General features: G+C 42.8%; 1 protein-coding gene across 6 annotated transcripts in view; it reads left to right on the top strand.

Moving 5' to 3' along the window:
• Positions 1-20620, top strand: part of ttll5 (tubulin tyrosine ligase-like family, member 5) — a 62057-nt gene extending 41437 nt beyond the window's left edge. For all 6 annotated transcript variants that reach the window (XM_029125701.2, XM_034297550.1, XM_029125704.2 and 3 more), the window contains 3 exons: positions 1433-1653; positions 15017-15102; positions 18934-20620. In XM_029125701.2, coding sequence (XP_028981534.2) covers positions 1433-1653; positions 15017-15102; positions 18934-18986 — 360 coding nt within the window. In that variant the 3' untranslated portion in view covers positions 18987-20620. The remainder of the gene's footprint in view (positions 1-1432; positions 1654-15016; positions 15103-18933) is intronic.
• Positions 20621-20673: the final 53 nt, after the last annotated feature.

Below are 20673 nucleotides of genomic sequence, written 5' to 3'. Positions count from 1 at the left end.
CATGGACCACTACTGATTGCAATGCTAAATAGACGGAAAAGGTTTGAAGTATTCACTGGCATGAATATACCACAAAAGGCCCAACACTGATAGATAAAAGACCAAATCTGTTGTTCTGCCTGCAACAAATGGCCCCTTCACAAAGCTCATGGGAGGGATGACGTCTTGTGTAACCACCCAATCAAGGAACCCTCCCCTACTTCTCCTTTCCCTGATGCATTAACACTGCTCTGCCCCTCTCTCACCAGCTTAGCCTGAATGGGAGTCTATGCTAACAGAATTCCTGCATCTTGTAGCCTTTTCCATTTCCTCCATGGCCCATTCACTTTGGCTCAGAGTACTGCCCAGTAAATCCTCTTTCCGAGACCCTCCATGTCCTTCTATTGGTCAAAGAATCTGTCAATCCCTTGGCCATACGCTGTAATGACACGTGAAAAATCATTGAGAGTTTGGTCTTGTCGAAACAAACACTGTCCACATCCTTGCACTCGCATCCGCTGCTCTGTGGCCTTAACGGCAGAATTTATTGGAAGTATTTGGCCCCGACGGAAGAACAAAACCGTGTGTGTCCAGGCGAGCTGAAGCTTGTGGGGCAGTGTGCGCACTGTACTCTACTCCGCGTTCCAGTTACTGGGTGCCGACTGCACGGCTCCTCCACTGGCTTGGCCTCGGGCCACCTGGCAGCCAAAGAAAGGTGCCCTCTCTGGCCCTCCTCAGCTGCTGCACAGCCACAGACCCTCCAACCTGGAAAATCAGCTTCTCATTTATCAACACAGAAATTACATCAAAATATTCCCTGTCACGCTGCCGGGCCTTTGAAATCCTGCGCCGAGGAGCTGGAAAACCATTAGCTTGTTAGATAGACATATAAAGTGGCAGAGAAAATGGCATAGACATCAGATGTGGAAGGAATGTCCATGAAGCGTTCCACAGCATCACAGCCAACTAGTTAATGGTAGCTCCAAAATATTATGTCAGGTGGAAAAAGTTGTTTACTGGTTCTCATAAATTCTACGCACATTGAACATTTAAGAATTAAAAACTTGACTTAAAATGTTTGGATGTTAATTTTTAACAAATGTTTTAAATCATCGTTATAATTTAACAATAATAGAACCTTTAACAGCTGAAAAAGTGCTCAACACTGGTCCATCACAGTTATGACTGTTGGTGAAACCTTGTTTACAGAGAAACATCTGTTCCAGTTGATGTTTCCCTGCTCAGTGGCTCGGTTAACGCAGTGAATGTTAGCAGAAATCTTAAAATACAGTTGTTTGATGAACCGCATCACCTGCTTTTCTTAAAATCTTTCGTAAAAAACGCTATTTCGACTGCTTTTGCCATTGTTTTTTTCTCTGTTGTAAGTTGTGACACAACTTTACTTACGGACTCTTATTGGCCAAATGTGTGTTTGTTTTTCTTTGCTCTCCAGGCCATGTTGGCTGCTCAGGCAATGATGCCTCTCTATCCCGAAACGGCTCCTCGGCCCCAGGCTACCAGCGGTCTTTCCTCCTCCAGTCCTCCCATGACCCACCCAGACAGCAAGGACCACTCCAGCCATGTCCGTGCCGTCCCCGGGCCCATCCTCACCCCCAAACCCCCCAGCAGTGCCAGGGAGGGCCAGCTCAGGAAGACGGCCACTCAGCGCCTCAAGTAAGACCCCGTTGCTAGAGCTGCCTCCATGTCGTGACACAACACAGCACTTTGGCACTGCAGTCGAGTACTGCAACATTAATAGCACGTTTTGATGGCCGACCAGCAGCTCCGCATGAGCACGCCTGTGCTGTGGGGGTGAACGGGGGTGCAGCGGCGGAGGGAGTTTGAGTGGTGAATGAGGGTAATGAGAACGAGACTATGTGAAGCGTGTAGGGAACGGTCCCTTTGGCTTCAGGCTGTGTCCGCCTTTCCACTAAACAGCCTCGTCGCGGGCCTGATTCCTGCCTGCTTAGTAAACACGCCGTGGTTCAGCGGCAGGGGCCCTGTTTATGAGCGCCGTTTGAACCCTGTTTTGTTTGGAGATTAACGGGGAGAAGAGAGGAGGAAAAATAGAGAAAGGAAGGAAAGTTGAGGAGAGAAAACGGAGCGGAGCCTGAAACTACCATGTGTTTCCCACGCCGCGGTATGACTTTATTACCCAACATCTGGCCAAATTACACAACAATGGCAAACCTTAGCGATAGGGTTGCTTGTTTGTTTAAAGCACATGGCTTCGGTGGAGGCCTCCAGCCTCTGTGAGGCGCAGCGGCACCAGTTCTGTCATTCCGCAAACCCCCTCACCCGCCCCAAGCTCAACTCCTCCCCCCGGTACTACTACTGGGTGCTGCTACGGTATTAGTCAGAGATTTCTGTTTCTGCTTTTTCAGTTTGTCTCGTTTAGTCGGCGTATTACTCCAACTGTCATCTGAAGCCACTGCTGTGCGTGCCTGCTCTCACACCGCCTGTGTCACTCGTCTTTGACCGTATTCGAGGACCTGTGCTGGCGCCTCTCACCAGGGGTTTGAGGATTTGCCCTTAACGGGCTCCTCAGGTATGAGCAGCTTTCATGTGGCTGCTGAGGCCGGCCAGGAAGCAGGAGAGGCCAGGGCCATGTGGATGTGGTGTGCTGCAGATGTGTGAAGGGAGCTCTCCTGGATATGCTGCACAGTCAGAGGAGAGATGGGGAGGCCTGGAGTTAAGGAGGCCTGGGGGGGGGGTGGGGGGGGGTTAGGTGCACTGTTTGCTCATCTGTGTGTGTGTGTGCCTTCCTGGCAGTTGCTGTGTTTACCCTCTGCATGTGGAATTCCAGAGCCCCCTCACACTCTCCGCTGTCCTGCATTTTTGCGGTCGGCCTGTGTGACAGGGGAGAGTGTGGGAAAAACGGAAGCTTCAAGACCAAAAATGCCCTGATGGAAACAACGCAAGAAAGAATGGTAGAAGGAAAGTACAGTGGGATAGAAAATTAACGATCACCAGTTCGTTCCACCAATTTAAAGCCTTTTTGAGGAGTTTAACATACAAGAAAAACTTTTCCCATATCAAGAGGTTAAAGGAGATTTTTATTTTCTTCTACAGTGTAATGTTAGATCGTTCTCCATGCTGAAAGAAGCCTATAGGCCAATTTAATCTATATTTTATGACTCTGTTTTCTTTAAACAACTAATGGATCTGGCCTTGCAACCAAATGGGGGAACCAGCTTCCCCCTGAGGCTAGGATAACAGAGTCCCTGCCCATTTTTACCTTCTCAAAGAAAAAGGGTCCATTCCTTCGTGACCTATTGCCTGCTATGTTTATTATTATTATTTCCAGCACAGAATTGTGTTGAGAACTAATTTATTGAGAACTGTGTAGTTACCACTGCCGGATTGTGTGGTTGGTCCACGTGGCTATCCTACAATGCCTGCCTTAACAGGATATCACTCTGGATAAGAGCATCTGCTGAAATGTATTGCAATAGGTGGGTAAAACATTTCCACTATACAGTTCTTTAACAGTATACAGTTATTTTACAGTATACAGTTGTGGGTGTCAGCAAAGACAACCAAAGGCCATTGTAGAAGGTGTGGTTTTAGGTGATATATCTGATGCACAGTCACTGGAAAATATTTTTACTGGCGTTGTTCAAATTTTCTGCACATTTTTTACATAGATTGTACATATTATCCAAAACCAAATATTACATATCAGGAACCCAGAGTTAACAAACAAAAACATTCATACAAATATTAAGTTGAAAGTACATTACTTAAAAAATAAAATATCCTGATTTATTTAAGATGTTGGGATTGTATGGAAATGATTACATTGTGAGGCAGAGTATATACACTTCCAAATCTTGCAAATATAGACAAACAACTTAAGTTGAGAAACTATTTGCAAAATAGCAAAACTTTACTTTTAAATTAACAAATTTTCATATAGAAAATTCAGACAAATAAATTATCCAAGAGTAACTTTGATGTTTGCTCTGAACATCAAAAGGACAAATATGTACACTAACGTTCAAACGTTTGGAGTCACTTAGAAATGTTCTTGTTTTCAAAAGAAAGCAACATTTTTGTGCATTAAAATAACAGGACATTTTTCTGAAATAAAGTGTTGACTTAGTTAATGCTTTAAATTACTATTGTTGCAGATTTCTTATAGAATATCTACATAGGCGTAGAGAGGCTCATTATCAGCAACCATTACTTCTGTGTCCCAATGGCACATTGTGTTTGCTAATCCAAGTTTGTCATTTTAAAAGGCTGATTGGAAAACACCTTTGCAATTATGTTAGCACAGCTGAAAACTGTTTGAGTTCGGATCACAAAGAAGAACATTTGTCAGACAGACTAAATGAAAAGATGCTGGAGGAGTGGTAGATCCCATCTTTTAAGCATGGTGGAGGCAATGTGATGGTCTGGGAGTGCTTTGATAATGGTAAAATGGGAGAAATGTCCATTTTGCAACGCCATGCCATATCCTGTGGATGGTGCTTGATTGGAGCCAATTACCTCCAACAACGGGACAATATCCCGAAGCACATCTCAAAACTATGCAAGAACTATTAGGGAAGAAGCAGTCAGCAGCTATTCTGTCTATAATAGAGTGTCCAGCACAATCACCAGATCTCAACCCTATTGAGCAGTTGTGGGAACAGCTTGACTGTATGTTATGTCAGAAGTGCCCATTAAGCCAATCCAACGTGTGGGAGGTGCTTCAGGAAGCATTGGGTGAAATCTCTTCAGATTACCTCAAAAAATTAACTACAATGCTCTGCAAGGCTGTAATTGCTGCAAATTGAGGATTCGCTGCAAATTGAGGATTCTTTGACAAAAGCAAAGTTTGAAGGACACATATTGTTTCAATAAAAAATATTTTTTTCCAACTTTGTCAGTGACTATACTTCCAATTCATTTTGCTATATTTCTTTTCAAACTCACTTCATGTATGTTTTAATGGAAATGTCGATGTGACCCCAACATTTTGAACGGTAGTGTATTTGTAAAAAATAACACATCAGTCGTATTTAAGACCATTCATTTCCTGGCAAAGAATTAAGAGGACAGGTTTTATCTACAATTTTGTGATAGCCAGTCCGCCGCACATTGCAGCCACTCCCAGAGGACTCAGGACCGTCAAGTGGAGAGGTGTGTCTTTCGAAGCACTTCCAATGTCATTCTGGTTGTTATCATGCTGTTTGCCCAACTAAGACGGTTCAATTGGAATCTTAATGTGGCTTAAGGAACGCCCTCTCCGGCCTTCTATCTCGATTAGGGTCAGTGACTCCCAAGCCACCACACGGAAGTCGCCAGAGCATGACTAAGCAAGGCAACCATTTTTTATTACACAGTGTTTTTTTTTTACTTTTCCCCAAAGGGAATTAAGTGTAAAATAAGATATAAGAAGGTAAGATAACTGAGCAACAAGATTACCATTAAGGCACATCCATCCAACAGTTAATTTTAGTTTTCCAGGTTAGAGTGGTGGAAGGAGGGGTTTCCCCACTCGGGCCCTGGATTTGTTATGGGGTTATGTCCTAAAGTGACAGGAGCTAAGAGCACTGCCTCCATAGTGAGAGGGATGACAATTCTGGCGGTTCATCTCAAGCCAGCTAGAGGATGCCGGAGTGGCAAGGCAATTTCGGTTTTCACTCCAAAATTTTCCATTAAAGCCCAATGGTGCATTTATTTCAATGTTTCCATAAAGTTATACTACAAAATAATCCTATCCAAAAATGGTGATAATATGTTTGTGAAGGGTGATATTTTTTTTTCATATGCAATAAATCTTCTGAGAAAGAAAGTTCTTTACACTGAGGGTTAAAACTTCTTAATTGTGACATTGATGGAGGAACTTGATGAAGCAAGAGTTGGCACCTTAGCAAGCCTTTATTCGTGTTAAAGAGCAATTAACTGTATAATACAATACAAATGCAATATTTGTGCAGAATTTCTCCTTCAAATATCGAAGTAACTCACTTTGTGGAATGACTGAGGAGGTGAACCTTTGTACTGATTGTTCACAGAAACTGGATAATGATTGTTTTTCCCTAATTTTAAACTCATTTCACGGGCATGTCAATATAACTTGGTTGCAAAACCTCTGAAACATGTCCCACTTTATTCTTCCGCTGCCTCATAATGGAATCACTGTACTGTCTTAAAAACGTTCAGGTTTTTTTTTTATCTACAAAACACTCTCCCAACTGCAAACTGCCAAACTTAAAACCACATTTGATACTGATCTCAAAATGTTGCCCCTGCCTGTTTTGCCTCATAGACAATACAGCGTTGATGAATACAGAGATCCAGTCTGTTACTTAATCTAGGATCTGAATAACTTGCAGTTTTCGGTTTGTTTGAGAACGGAACGTTACTAATAAGGATCAAGATTAGCGGTTGTGTTTGGGAGCCAGATAAAAAGGGGAGTTGATTTATAAGTTGGAGCAGCCAAACTGTCTCCCCTCTCACCGGGGGATGTGATGTGGGAAGAAGAGAGCAACCCATTCACTGGACCCACCACCACGCTGACCTGCCAGCCAATCAGAGCGGAACTTTATGAGGAAATGCCAAGTCAGTTCAGGCCAGTGATTAGACAGGACTTGTCAACACATGGTTCCAAATATATTTCTGTCTCATTAAATGATAATTGATGAGAGAGAAGACCGACAGAATGCATGTGGACCTCACTGGAGCTTCGTTTCGCAACAATGACTACCTCTGTGAGTTTACATTTATGTTTGACATTTTAGACATTTAGCCGACGCTCTTATCAGAAGGATTTACAGTCAGTGCATCCATCTGAAAAATCCAGAAATGTGTCTGTGTGCCTAAACCTCCCTGAATAAGTGTTGGATTGTCTGCCAAAGTGCACACCTCTCTCACTCCCAGACTGCACCACCGAGCAACAGCGTCCACAGACATCCAGACTGTACAAAATCTGAACCTAACCATGAAGTAAAAAAAAAGTAGAGACATTTCTTTGGAAGATTTACAGTTATGTAAAAAAAAAAGCTAATAATATTTCTACAGAATCATCAACTACAATGTTACATCAATACACCAATTTTTTATTGCTGAATTATTGTTATGCAATTCCTAATACCCTCGAGTGAAAAGTAGCCTCTCTTTGTACCAATAACCGCAACCAAATGCTTCCTGTAGTTGTTGTTTATTCTTTCACAGTGTCATGGAGAAATTGTTGCTTCCTCCAAGATGTACACAGGCATTTGTTTTTCCTCCTGTTCTGATGTAGATTTGCTTGTGTGTTTTGGATCATTGTCTTGCTGAATGACTGCACTGCTCTTCAGCTCATGCATGGAGGGCCTGTATTCTCGTGTAAAATTCTCTAATACATTACATCCAGGTGCTGAAGCTGCAAAGCATCCCCAAACCAATACATTTCAACCTCCATGCTTGACTGTTGGTATGAGGTTTTTAATGTGGAATACAGTGTTTAGTACATCTGCCAAAACATTCAAATCCTGACTAATCTGCCTGTAGAACATCCAGAAGTCTTAAGGATTAATCAGGTGCTTTTTGGCAAACTTGCATTAATTCCATTATTGCCAAGTGTTTTTCTGATGGAGTCATGAACACTGATCTATTGTTGACTCCCCGGACTATTTTACACCATGCGCTTTAAGAAGATTTGGCAGGACAGCCGCTCATAGGGAGCATCATTACAATCCCAAACTTTCTCAGTTTGGAGAATATGGCTCTTGCTGTGGTTCGTTGCTGCCAGATCTTTAGAAATTGCTCTGTAATCATGTGCAGACTGATAGGTCACAGTCAAGGAAGCAGGACACAGGTGCAGAGATGAAGAGAAACATCCTTTAAATGTTGTTCTTAGCAAAACTGAACAGAAAACTACAAAAGGATTGGCAGACTGTGAACTGAGTACAAGCAATGATCCACAAACTGAATGTCCAAAAGGGCAACTTAAATACTTTTGGGTCCCCAATTAGAGGCAACACGGGGCAGCTGCCTCTAATTGGGGACAATCAAAACAGCAGCACAGAGATGCCTAGAGGCACCTCTACGGTTAGCTAATAGCTATACATCCCACTTATAACGAAAACAATGACTCCAATTACTCCATGGCTGATTTCTGTCTTTGGAAAACAATAACAGTATATAAGGGTCACGTAAAACAATTCTTCTCCTAAACATATGAGAATCATGGTATTAAAGAGGGGATATATATATTGTTGTGTGAAGGGTGAAAAGTACCGAGTGGATATACATTTCTGAAATACAAAATTTGGAACAGCTCAGAGGAGAATCGAACCAGGGTCAGAATATTGAAGAACAGGGATGTCCCCACAACACCACAGGTTGTCCCTTCAAACCTCTATCTTCTCCAAATGTAAATTTGACCCCATCCATTACAATTTTGCTGAGATAAAGTGGGCAACAAAATGTTTGTTAAATGAACTAAAGTGTTCTGTTGTACAAAGATTACTATAGATGACTAGCTAATAGCTATACAGCTTACGAAATCAATGACTCCAATCACTCCATGGCTGGTTCCTTTCTTTGGAAAACAATAACTGTATAAAAGGGTCACGTAAGACAATTATTCTCTCAAATAAATTAAAATCATGGTATTTCAGATATGTATTGTTGTGTGAAGGCTGAAAAGCACCTAGTGGAAAAGCATTTATGAGATAAAGAATTCAAAATGTCTGAGAAGGGGCTCGAACTGGGGTTACAATATTGAAGGACCAGGATGTTCCCACTACACCACAGGGCCGGCTGGCAGACTGAGTAGTCTCATCGGGTTGTGATCTATAATACCCGAAATAGCACACAGATGCATATTTTGAAAATCCACCAGAAACATTTACAATAATATAACTTTTAAAGACAATGGTCCAGTCGTCCTTTACACCAATTGTCATCCAAATCCATTCAGCTGTTTCGGAGGAAATGTTGTTTAAGTGTTTTTATCAATGGCAAAATCGTGAGAAACATCGGTTATGTTTATAGCGCCCCCAAGCTTTATTTCTGTATGGGACTTTTCCTGTCCATTCCTAGCAGACACATTTACGAGTATGTTTCGTTTCGTAGCTTTTTGATGTTCCATTTGGGTTTAATGGACGTCTAAAGTCATAGACCTGCCCAGCTCAAGTTCATTTGCTGATTTCACCCATATTGTTTGAGATATCAACTTCCCTTATATAACATTTAAAGATAATGGTTCAACGGTCCATAACACCAAACAGCATGCAAATCCGTTCAGCAGTCTCAGAGGAGATGTTGTTAACGAGTTTTTCACAGAAGTCAAAATGGAGGCCATATTGTTTGAGATATCAACTTTTCTTATATAACTTTTAAAGACAATGGTCCAGTGGTCCTTTACACCAATTGTCAACCAAATCTGTACAGTGGTTTCGGAAGAGATGTCATTTAAGTGTTTTTTTATTAACGGCAAAATCGTGAGAAACATCGGTGATGTTTATAGCGCCCCCAAGAGGTATTTCTGTATGGGACTTTTTCTGTCCTTTCCTGGTAGACACATTTATGAGTATGTTTTGTTTGGTAGCTATTTGATGTTCCATTTGGGATTAATGGAGATCTAAAGTTATAGACCCGCCCAGCTCAATTTCATTCGCTGATTTCGGCCATACTATTTGAGATATCAACTTTCCTTATATACATTTTAAAGATAATGGTTCAAAGGTCCATAACACCAAACGGCATGCAAATCCGTTCAGCGGTCTCGGAGGAGATGTCATTAACAAGTTTTTCACAGAATTCAAAATAGAGGAAAATCCAAGGGGCGAATTTGAAAGATCCCAGATACTTTTTTGGTCAGCATGAGAAGGGGTATATCTGGAACTTGGTTGCGTGTCTCTATGACATTCGGTTCATGAGATCTGAGCTTCACTTTTTCCATTTTTGACTGAGTGCTACAGCGCCACCATGAGGAGTATGGGTACTTTGTCTACAATCAGGCAAAGTTTGGAGCGTTTTGAACCAGAGGGACCGAGCTATGGACCTCTGAAAATGGACCTGGAGAATAATAATAATAATAATAATAATAAAACGTACAAACAAAAAAGGGTTCCAGCAACTTCGTTGCTTGGCCCCCTAATGAAAATGCACAATTGTGGCCACCACAAATGTGATACGTATAGTCATATCTACCAAATCAATTATACAAATGTTTATGTTTGCTGTGACTGAAAGTTTATTTATTTTAAAATGGAATATTTGTATTTGTAGCACTGCAGTGAGTGGAGAGGGTTGTGCAACCTTAACATACTGTAGCACATGTTTCTCTGCTATGCTCTCCGTGAGAGAGGTGTGTAATTTGACAGCCAGGCACTAAGTCTGGGAGGTTTGGGTTCTTACTCTTTTTCAAATGTTGCAGTTGTTCCTGTAAGATAGCCAGGTGAGACAACCACTTATCACGTGTTAAGCACATTTGTTATCAATAAATAAGTTATTGACAACAGAAAAGACAAGTGCATGTTTTTTGGGGTGGGGATATGCCAGACTGAGCTGACTTATTTGAGATCCTCTTTAAAACAAAGTTTCAAAGGACTCTGCTGACCTTGCTTCTGGGAGAAGAGGTCTAGACCGTTGGGGGCCGGGACTGAGAAGATCTTGGAATGGGTTGAGTGGTAGCTGACCCTCAATATCAGTATGCACGGCCAAGAGACTAGAAGAGCAGAGCAGACTGCTCATGTTGGGATCTACAGTGGATTACATTAGTATTCATCCCAGTTGGGCTTTATTTCAGGACAAAATATGTTTCAGATGTTATTGTTTTATACGATCTCCTCAAAATATATCGTAATGTTAAAGTGGAAGCCTTTCACTAAAATGTGACTGTAAATATATAGCACTATGACTGAAAAAGTAGTAACTCCCTAAATTGATACATGGTGGAATCACCTTTGGCAGCACTTACATACAGTGGGGAGAACAATTATTTGATACACTGCTGATTTAGCAGGTTTTCCCACTTACAAATCATGTAGAAATCACATTTTATGATTTTTAAGTAATTAATTTGTATTTTATTGGATGACATAAGTATATGATACATCAGAAAAGCAGAACTTAATATTTGGTACAGAAACCTTTGTTTGCAATTACAGAGATCATATGTTTCCTGTAGTTCTTAACCAGGTTTGCACACACTGCAGCAGGGATTTTGGCCCACTCCTCCATACAGACCTTGCTAGGCCACTCCAGGACCTTGAGATGCTTCTTACGGAGCCACTCTTTAGTTGCCCTGGCTGTGTGTTTCGGGTTGTTTTCATGCTGGAAGACCCAGCCACAACCCATCTTCAATGCTCTTACTGAGGGAAGGAGGTTGTTGGCCAAGATCTTGCGATACATGTCCCCATCCATCCTCCCCTCAATACGGTGCAGTCGTCCTGTCCCCTTTGCACAAAAGCATCCCCAAAGAATGATGTTTCCATCTCCATGTTTCACGGTTGGTTCTGGGCTGATCCTTCACCTTTCTCATGATCGTTGATGCCCCACGAGGTGAGCTCTTGCATGGAGCCCCAGACTGATGGTGATTGACCGTAATCTTGAACTTCTTCCATTTTCTAATAATTGCGCCAACAAGCTCTCTCCAAGCTGCTTTCCTATTGTCCGGAAGCCCATCCCAGCCTTGTGCAGGTCTACAATTTTATCCCTGATGTCCTTACACAGCTCTCTGGTCTTGGCCATTGTGGAGAGGTTGGAGTCTGTTTGATTGAGTGTGTGGACAGGTGTCTTTTATAAAGGTAACCAGTTCAAACAGGTGCAGGTAATACAGGTAATGAGTGGAGAACAGGAGGGCTTCTTAAAGAAAAACTAACAGGTCTGTAAGAGCCGGAATTCTTACTGGTTGGTAGGTGATCAAATACTTATGTCATGCAATAAAATGCAAATTAATTATAAAAAAATCATACAATGTGATTTTCTGGATTTTTGTTTTAGATTCCGTCACTCAGAGTTGAAGTGTACCTATGATAAAAATTACAGACCTCTACATCCTTTGTAAGTAGGAAAACCTGCAAAATTGGCAGTGTATCAAATACTTGTTCTCCCCAGTGTATGTGAGTCTTTGATATGCCTGTTAAAGCTTTGCACACTTGGATTTAACATATTTTTACATTGTGTGGTTTAACATTTCATCCAAAATCCAAAATATATAATTATATTTAAAATATACATATATATCTACCAATCACTGCCCTTCTTTCAACACTACATTAAATCATCAATGCTTGAAATTAAATACTTGACCGAGGTACATTATAGATGTTATATATACGGTTGAAAGGGGAAGTGGTAGTCATTGAACAATAAATGTAAATCCAAAATGTTTGACACAGAGTGAGTCCAAGTATGTTCTAATTTGCTAGCCAAATTAGATTTGCCTTAACTAATACGGTGAATACTTTTGCAACATTTGTATTTTAGTTTTTCTAACTTATGTAGATCAATCAAGAAAATTCATATTTAATTCCATTTCAATAATACTTTGTAATACACCAAAATGTGTAAATTTCAGATGGGGGGATGGGTTTGAATACTTATGCAGTCCACTGTTTGAGCATAGCCTGGAAGTTGTGAGAATAAGCTCCACATGGTCTTGTATTGGCCAGTGGATTGTACAGAGTGGTCAGTGACATGTGAGAAAGCGGAGGGATTTTGTGTTTATGAGCCAAAGGCCTAGAACTGAGCCATGGGGGAAACTCATGGGGGACGCCGGTAATAAAAACATTTGATGCTCTCATTGATCCTAACCATGTCACCTGGCAGAAGCGACCTGGTGTTCGCATCCAGTCCAGGTGTATACAGACAATGAAAAGCCCTTAGTGGATTCAGAGTAGGTTTTCATGTCAGCTTGTATTTCAGGTGTGACCTGTCTTGAAGCCTGACTGGAAAGATAGTATTCTGACATGATAGTAAGAGATTTGGTCAGAGACAGCAATCTTCAGTGTTTGGAAAATAAAATAAATGACCATAATCAGTTTTTGACTGTAGGTTTATGGAGGAGGGGATTTGCCCAGTTTGGACATCTTGAGGTCAGAGGGGATGCAGCCGGTGGCCAGGGATAAATGGAAATGGGTGTCTGGTCAGTATTAGTTACAGGATTTCATCCGGAGGGAGATGGAGAAGGAGGTCAAGGTATAGGGCAGTGCAGTGTGAATGGGATCAGTGGACTCAGTGGGCTAAATGTGTAGCAGATGTCGTCTTTTTCCCCCCCAAAGTGGTTGACAAAGTGGTCCGTAGAGGGTAAGGAGGAGGTAGAAGATTAGGGGCTGAGTGGGTGGGGCTGAGTGGGTAGGGCTGAGTGGGTAGGGCTGAGTGGGTGGGGCTGAGTGGGTAGGGCTGAGTGGGTAGGGCTGAGTGGGTAGGGCTGAGTGGGTGGGGCTGAGTGGGTAGGGCTAAGTGGGTAGAGCTGAGTTGTTAGTGCTGAAAGGATAGGGCTGAGTGTGTAGGGCTGCATTGGACAAGGAGAGAAAGAGAAACAGTATTCCAAGATGGCATCATAGCATTAAGGCAAATAATTCCAAACTGTGCCCACACATTCCCATGATTTCCTGACAAACCAAAATTCTACTGCTGTGTCATGAAATAGGGCCAGGACCTTGAGTATCAGTTAGCCTGTTTTAGTTCCCTAGACTGGACAGCATGGTAAAACTTCAGATACACATTTGAAAGGCGCAATTTGTAGCACAAATAAATGAGTGTGTTTGGTATTTTGTTTGTGAGGCTTGGCAGGTTTTGCAGCTGTAGTTAGGAAAACACAGCTTGTCATAAGGCATTACTAATTGACTGACAATTAGAGCAACAGCATTAATGTCAGAGTGGTTGCTGTGTTCACTGGGTATTAGAGTCAGTTTAGGGAATGGCTTTATACTATATACACATCACTCTGCCAAAACTCTGTTTATAAATGAACACTAATCCCCCTTGGTTAAACATCCAGATAATATAAAGAAACGCTGGCTTCCGCCATAAACAAAGACACAAACATAGTCCACCATTTTCCTATAATTCACTGGTGAAATCCTCAAGGAGAAAGCTTCTTACAAGGGATTACGTCTATTTACTAATGTCCAGCTGAGGGTACATACTCATGCAGAGATACGTTTTCAGCATATTCAACACATTGGTCCAGTCCACACGTTACGATGTGGAAAAGTGAGATACTGTTGACAAAGAAAGCGACACGAAGAATCCAGAGGTCAAGCCTTTTCTAAATATTAAAGTGTGGCATAACTATACAGGAAGCAAGTCTTTAAGTGGGCCATTGGTATTTCTGGTTGTGTAACGGTATGAAAGAACAACTGTGCAGCCCTACAAGGAAGCAGTGTGTCCCCTCATTACCTTGGTAATACCACTTTGGCAAGCCACTGTTATGAGGCCAGAGGTTAATACCAGCAAATCTTTATTTATTGTTCCCCCCAAAAAAGCCTGACAGATTGAATGGGTAGTTATGGGTTTGTTTGGTCCCTAGTTTATGCCCTTTTACCAAAGGCTGTATACAAAACAGGTCCATGTGTAGTTAGTGGTGAGAGCCAGTGTTGTGTTTTAATGAGATGCGGTGTCAAGTACACATTGGTGGCGCTCCCTGGTTTTAGGAAACATACACCTTGAGGACCTGACTTCCCTAATGACCCAGTTGACCCCCTGACACCTCAACCGTATCAACTAACCGTCCAAGCGGTGCTGTTGGGTTAACCGTGTTTTGGGAAATTGTCATCCGGGACAGACTCTGGTAGAAGAATGTGTCCTGTCCCCTCTAGCTCGCTCAGTAAACACATTTCGGGGTGTCAAAAGACAGCCGTCCCCGGACAAGACACAGCGAGCCAACACGCTTTGCATTTTTCATGCTGCGTTACGCTACACACACAATGTCTCCCTAGTCCTTTTAGGAGCCAGTGACCCCTGCGTGACCTGTGTTACTGTGTGGGAGAATGGGTTGTCTCAGGGCTCTTCCAGCAGGAGTAAAGAGCTTTGCAGTATATCCGTGGAGCAGTATGTTACCGTAATGGACAGGAGTCGCTAACTGTCCTCTTGTCTCTGGCCACAGACATGCCTCAGCTGAAGGACCAGCCGATGGAGCGCTGGCGTCCAACTCACAGCATGTGTTGTACGAGTCGGTGTGCGGGAAAGCAGGTGGGTCTGGCAGTGCACACACACACACACACAAACACTTCCTGTCCAGTCTGTTGCTTGCCCACTGGTACTGTGGTCACTGGACAGGTGGTGTGCCCTCTCCATGCCAGTGTCAGTGACCACAGCCAGGCATATTGACATTCCTCCATCAAGGATCAACGCCATTTTGGATACTTTTATCCTCTTTGGCCTAACTGCTTCAGACCAGATCTATTAGCAATGAAAATAGTATTGCTATTGCTAGGGACTTCCCAGTGTGCATAGTTTCAGGACTGACAGGTCTGTTAAAAGTTTGACTGGCCCATTTCTGACCATGTGTTAATACCTAATTAGGTTTTCACTAGCATGATAATCTGTTCGACCAGTTAGGCTCCATGTTTTTAACTGTAGAGGTCAGATGACTGCTAGTGGATAATGGGGCATTAGCATGATGATCTCTATTGTAAGGGAATCCAGTGTTGGGAAATAGACACATTTTGGGCATTCCCAGCTGTTGGCTGTGCTCCCATTCTAATCGCCGTCCAGCCACCTAAATCCCTGGCCAGTTGTACCCCAGAAATCACACCAACACTACTGAGTAGGCCTAAAAGAGAACACCCCAGGTACTGAGCAGACCTTCTACAAGAAAACACCCCGGAAACTGATCTGGCCTTCTTCAAGAGAACAACTCAGATACTGAGCAGGCATTCTACAAGAAAACACCCCGGAAACTGATCTGGCCTTCTTCAAGAGAACAACTCAGATACTGAGCAGGCATTCTACAAGAAAACACCCCGGAAACTGAGCTGGCCTTCTACAAGAAAACAACACTGATACTGAGACGGCCTTCTACAGGAGAACACCTTGGATGTTGAGCAGGCCTTCAACGGGAATACATCTTGGATACCCAGCAGGCCTTCTACAAGAAAACAACCCTGATACTGAGCAGGCCTTCTACAGGAAAACACCGCAGATACTGAGCAGGCCTTCTACAGGAAAACACCTCAGATACTGAGCAGGCCTTCTACAAGAAAACAACCCTGATACTGAGCAGGCCTTCTACAGGAAAACACCGCAGATACTGAGCAGGCCTTCTACAGGAAAACACCTCAGATACTGAGCAGGCCTTCTACAGGAAAACACCTCAGATACTGAGCAGGCCTTCTACAAGAAAACAACCCTGATACTGAGCAGGCCTTCTACAGGAAAACACCTCAGATACTGAGCAGGCCTTCTACAGGAAAACACCTCAGATACTGAGCATGACTTCTACGGGAAAACACCCCAGATACTGAGCAGGCCTTCTACGGGAAAACACCTCAGATACTGAGCAGGCCTTCTACAAGAAAACAACCCTTATACTGAGCAGGCCTTCTACAGGAAAACACCTCAGATACTGAGCAGGCCTTCTATGGGAAAACACCCCAGATACTGAGCAGGCCTTCTACGGGAAAACACCTCAGATACTGAGCAGGCCTTCTACGGGAAAACACCTCAGATACTGAGCAGGCCTTCTACAAGAAAACAACCCTTATACTGAGCAGGCCTTCTACAGGAAAACACCTCAGATACTGAGCAGGCCTTCTATGGGAAAACACCCCAGATACTGAGCAGGCCTTCTACGGGAAAACACCTCAGATACTGAGCAGGCCTTCTACGGGAAAACACCTCAGATACTGAGCAGGCCTTCTACAGGAAAACACCTCAGATACTGAGCAGGCCTTCTACAGGAAAACACCTTAGATACTGCAAATGCATTGTGTGTGTGTGTACTTTCATCCTGCAGTTGCACAACTCTTTCCATCCTGGAGCCTGAGAAAGGAACTAGAGGAACTGTTGAGTTTATTGCAGTAACAGTGATATTAAGCAGTTTTTGCGGATGCACATCTGTTTGTCTGATCAGGGCCTTTTTCCATAGTCCATTTATACGTTAGCATTAGTGTATCACACCATTCATCATGTGAACGTCACACTTGAGCCGACCAGGAGAAACCCAGATCAGCCTGCCTCTGTCCAAATGGAGCTGGATAAAGACAGCAGCTATGCACCAACCAAGAAATGTGTGTCGCTGCAAACCAGAACATTTCTTTCTCTCTTTTTCTCCAAAGTATGAAGGCTGGCATAGGTTAACAAACATCTTAGAAAGTCATCAGTAACTGTAATACGGTCTGTGGAGTTCAGCTCCTGCATTTCATGAATGCATTTTTTCCCGTAATTAAGGGTGCTGGGATGGAGGAGATGCTTGGATCCTCAAACACAACGTGAAAGCAGTTAGCTAGGGCGAGAAAGGACAAAAGAAATGACAGTACCAAAGCTCTCAACAAGACAGCCAAGGACCAGGATTAGCCCTCCATTGAGAATGCAGCAGTCCTGAGGCCAGCGCTGGTATCACTGGTGTTCTGACCTTTGTTTTTCCAGTGGGTACAGCTTTGGTGGAGCTTAAGAATGCAGCTTGCCCAGTGTCCTTTTGTAGTGAGATGACTGCACTCCTCTGATCCACTCTGACAGGGAGTTAGACCAGGTCCAAACAGACAGCATTCTCTCTGATCAGCTGTCAGACAATATTAATCACACACTCGCACTCACTCTCTTTGCTCTCTCTCCTCCTCACTTTCCCCTCGCTTATTATCTTTCTGTCAGTCTCTCCGTCTTTCTCTAAACCCCGACTCCCTATTGTGCTTTCTTCCCAAATGAAGACATATCAAAGCTTATACAATGTGTGTACATACAGTATTGGCCCCAAATGTGTACAAATCCTTCTGTCTTGAATTGGATGGAGCTCCACAAAAGGCATCTAAGGGGAGATTTATTGCATTCTGTTTGAGAAGGAAATAAATGCTGTACTGCCGTCTCCCCCCGCTTTCTTTTTTTTGCTTAGCTAGCAAGTTTTTCTGTGCTGGCACTTTGCACTTCAAGGCAAAGTGAATTCAATAGAAATGCATCACCCTCCGTGTGTCCAATTACAAAGAGCTGCTGGTTTCTCTCAGTAATATAGTGTTTTTTATTAGTCAAGTTTTGGTTTACTGGCTGTTTATTTCATTAATGTTTGTTCATGATTTTGGTTTCTGCTTTGCTGTCAGGGGAAAATGGAAGGAGAATATTGCCCTTTTTTCTTTCTTTTGCTGAGTTAGAAAATGCGACTTCCAGCGGTCATGTCATGGGATTGGAAGTCCGGGAGATGTTTTGGTTTTCCAGCTCCGTCAGGCCCCACGGTGTAAAAGAGCACCAAAATAAACAGTCTGCCGAGGGGGAATGAAAGGGAATACTGTTTGGGAGCACAAACACGGCAGCTTCCACTGTACTTGGAATTCCTTTTCTGCTAGATGCCTGGCGCTACGCAAGAAGGTGAGGTGTGGGAGGGATAGCAGGATGGAGGCTGCTGCCTTTGTGCCAACACTGATACCTGCCGTGGCCATGAAGAGAAGCCCTACCACGACACTGTGCCAGCGGATTCCTTGCTTTCCCTCCATTGGTTTTGCAAATTCCCCCAGAAACGTTTGAAACTTAAGGAAATATTTCTACATCCAATACCTCAGACAGTAATAGTCCTAATAGTAGAACAATTCAAACATTAAGCATTCTCTTGTAACCATTATGATAACAAAGTTCACTATAGAACCTTTAATGTTTGGCCAAACTCCTCAGGGTGTCTTTGGCGTCGGCTCCAGATGCTCCTTTTTGAACAGCTAGACAAATCCGTCGGCACAATGTGAAGGACGTTCTTCCTTTGCGTCTCTGCCACAGTAGTACTCGAAAAACCCACACACTAAAGATTGGTCCCTGAAATGTTACCATTGATTTAGACTCCAATGTAGTTATTTTATTAATCTCCATTTCGTCTTTCCTCTGCAGGTCTTTCTGTGTACAGCAAACTAATTCAGGGCCAGGGATCCAAACTCAGATGACGGCTAGAGGACATGGGAGAGGACGGGGGCAACACCATGCCATCTTGCCGACAGAGGTGTCTCTGCATGTGACCACAGGTGTCTGCTGGGAAGACAGAGCTACCAAAGTGTCCCGTATCTGTGACTGTATGTCTGACATCACACCAGGCAATTGTTATTTGATGGAAGAGGACGTCCTGTCCTCTTTGGAATCCCTTGGCCTGACATGGGTTGGGAACTCTTTCCTGCAGCCTAGCTCCTACCACAGCAGTTGTCCTCGCTTCTTCTCCTCTTGCTGTCTGTCTGTGTGTCTGTCTGTGCCATAGAAAGACTTTAATGACAGACACCCATCAACAGCTGGTGCCCACCAGAGCCCCAAAGGGCAAGATCACTGGAGCTCAGAGGATTCAAACATTACAAAAGTTCCTCCACTGCCAGGGAGATGTGCTCCACCAATCCTGTTTTTTGTGCCCATTGGTCAGATAAACTGAATGTTATTATGAAGACATCTTACATTGGCTTGATTGTTGAAGTGAATGTTATTGTTGCCCCCCCCCCCCCCCCCAATAATAGGAATACTTTGCAAACATGCCCCCCGATATGAAACTCACTCCTTGCTTCACAGTTCGTATTGCACTGTTGTCTCCACTGGTGTCCTCAGTGCACCACAGGCTACAGTGTGAAGCCAGTATGAACTGTAAAGAAGTTGTGCATCTATTAAACTGTTCTGCCTCACAGAGCCATGTATTTTAGAGATCTGAGCAGTGATCTGGTTATCTGGCTTGAACTCTATAGTAGGTTACTTTGCATGTTGCTGTGACTTCTACAGGTCCCAGCGGTCATCTGTTCCTGGCCGTAATGCTCCCATAACGTTGACCGTTTGACGTGCGTTTGCTCCTGTAAAACTGAGGTGAGGTGAAAACTATTGAAAGTCTGTCTCCTGGCCTCTGTGTTCAGAGCATTAGAATGAAAGGGCCTTGTCTATGCAATGTCATTTTTGGTGTTGTCAGTGTTCTCAGGGTTTGGTATTGAATTTCCTGAACAATGTTGACTGTTTTTGATTGTTTTACTTTGGTAAAAAAAATACTTGAATTGAAATATTTTATTATTTAATTTGAACAAGATTATTTATGGTGATGCGTGTTCCTTGATTTGATTCATGTGTAACATTATTAATAGCCATTTCAATGTGTCCATCCAGCTGCTGTACTATAAGGATTGATGATTTTGAGGTTGTAGATTTCTGGGACCTTTCCAAAATTCCAGTTTTCCAGAAATCTCAGAAAACCTTGGTATTTTGGATAAGATACTGATGTTGGAATCCTAGTAAGGACCAAACAGTATGTTGACCAACAATGACCACTGATGAACTTGGCCTAAATGCTGAATTCACGGGGATTCCCACAGTTCAGATGAAAAAACAAAACAAATCTATTCTTCCAAGACCATTTTTAATTACAAAAAAGTGTTTTTTTTAAAGAGTAATAGCAATTAAAACATTTACAGTTGTGATCTAGTGAAGTGCTTGTAGCCTACATCGTCTAATACAACAGGAAGGTCTGCCTCATTTAAGAAAATATCCCTAAAACATGATTCTGTCGCATAACAGAAGTAAACATAACCATAAACATAAGTTGAATAAAAGTTGTTTTCCAGCATGTTGTATTTTTTATAATATTACTTGAGTCCATCAGTGTCTGTTCTAGAT

Source organism: Esox lucius, chromosome 15 (genome assembly GCF_011004845.1).
Source record: "Esox lucius isolate fEsoLuc1 chromosome 15, fEsoLuc1.pri, whole genome shotgun sequence".
NCBI lineage: Eukaryota > Metazoa > Chordata > Actinopteri > Esociformes > Esocidae > Esox > Esox lucius.
This window is presented reverse-complemented; position numbering and strand designations above follow the sequence as displayed.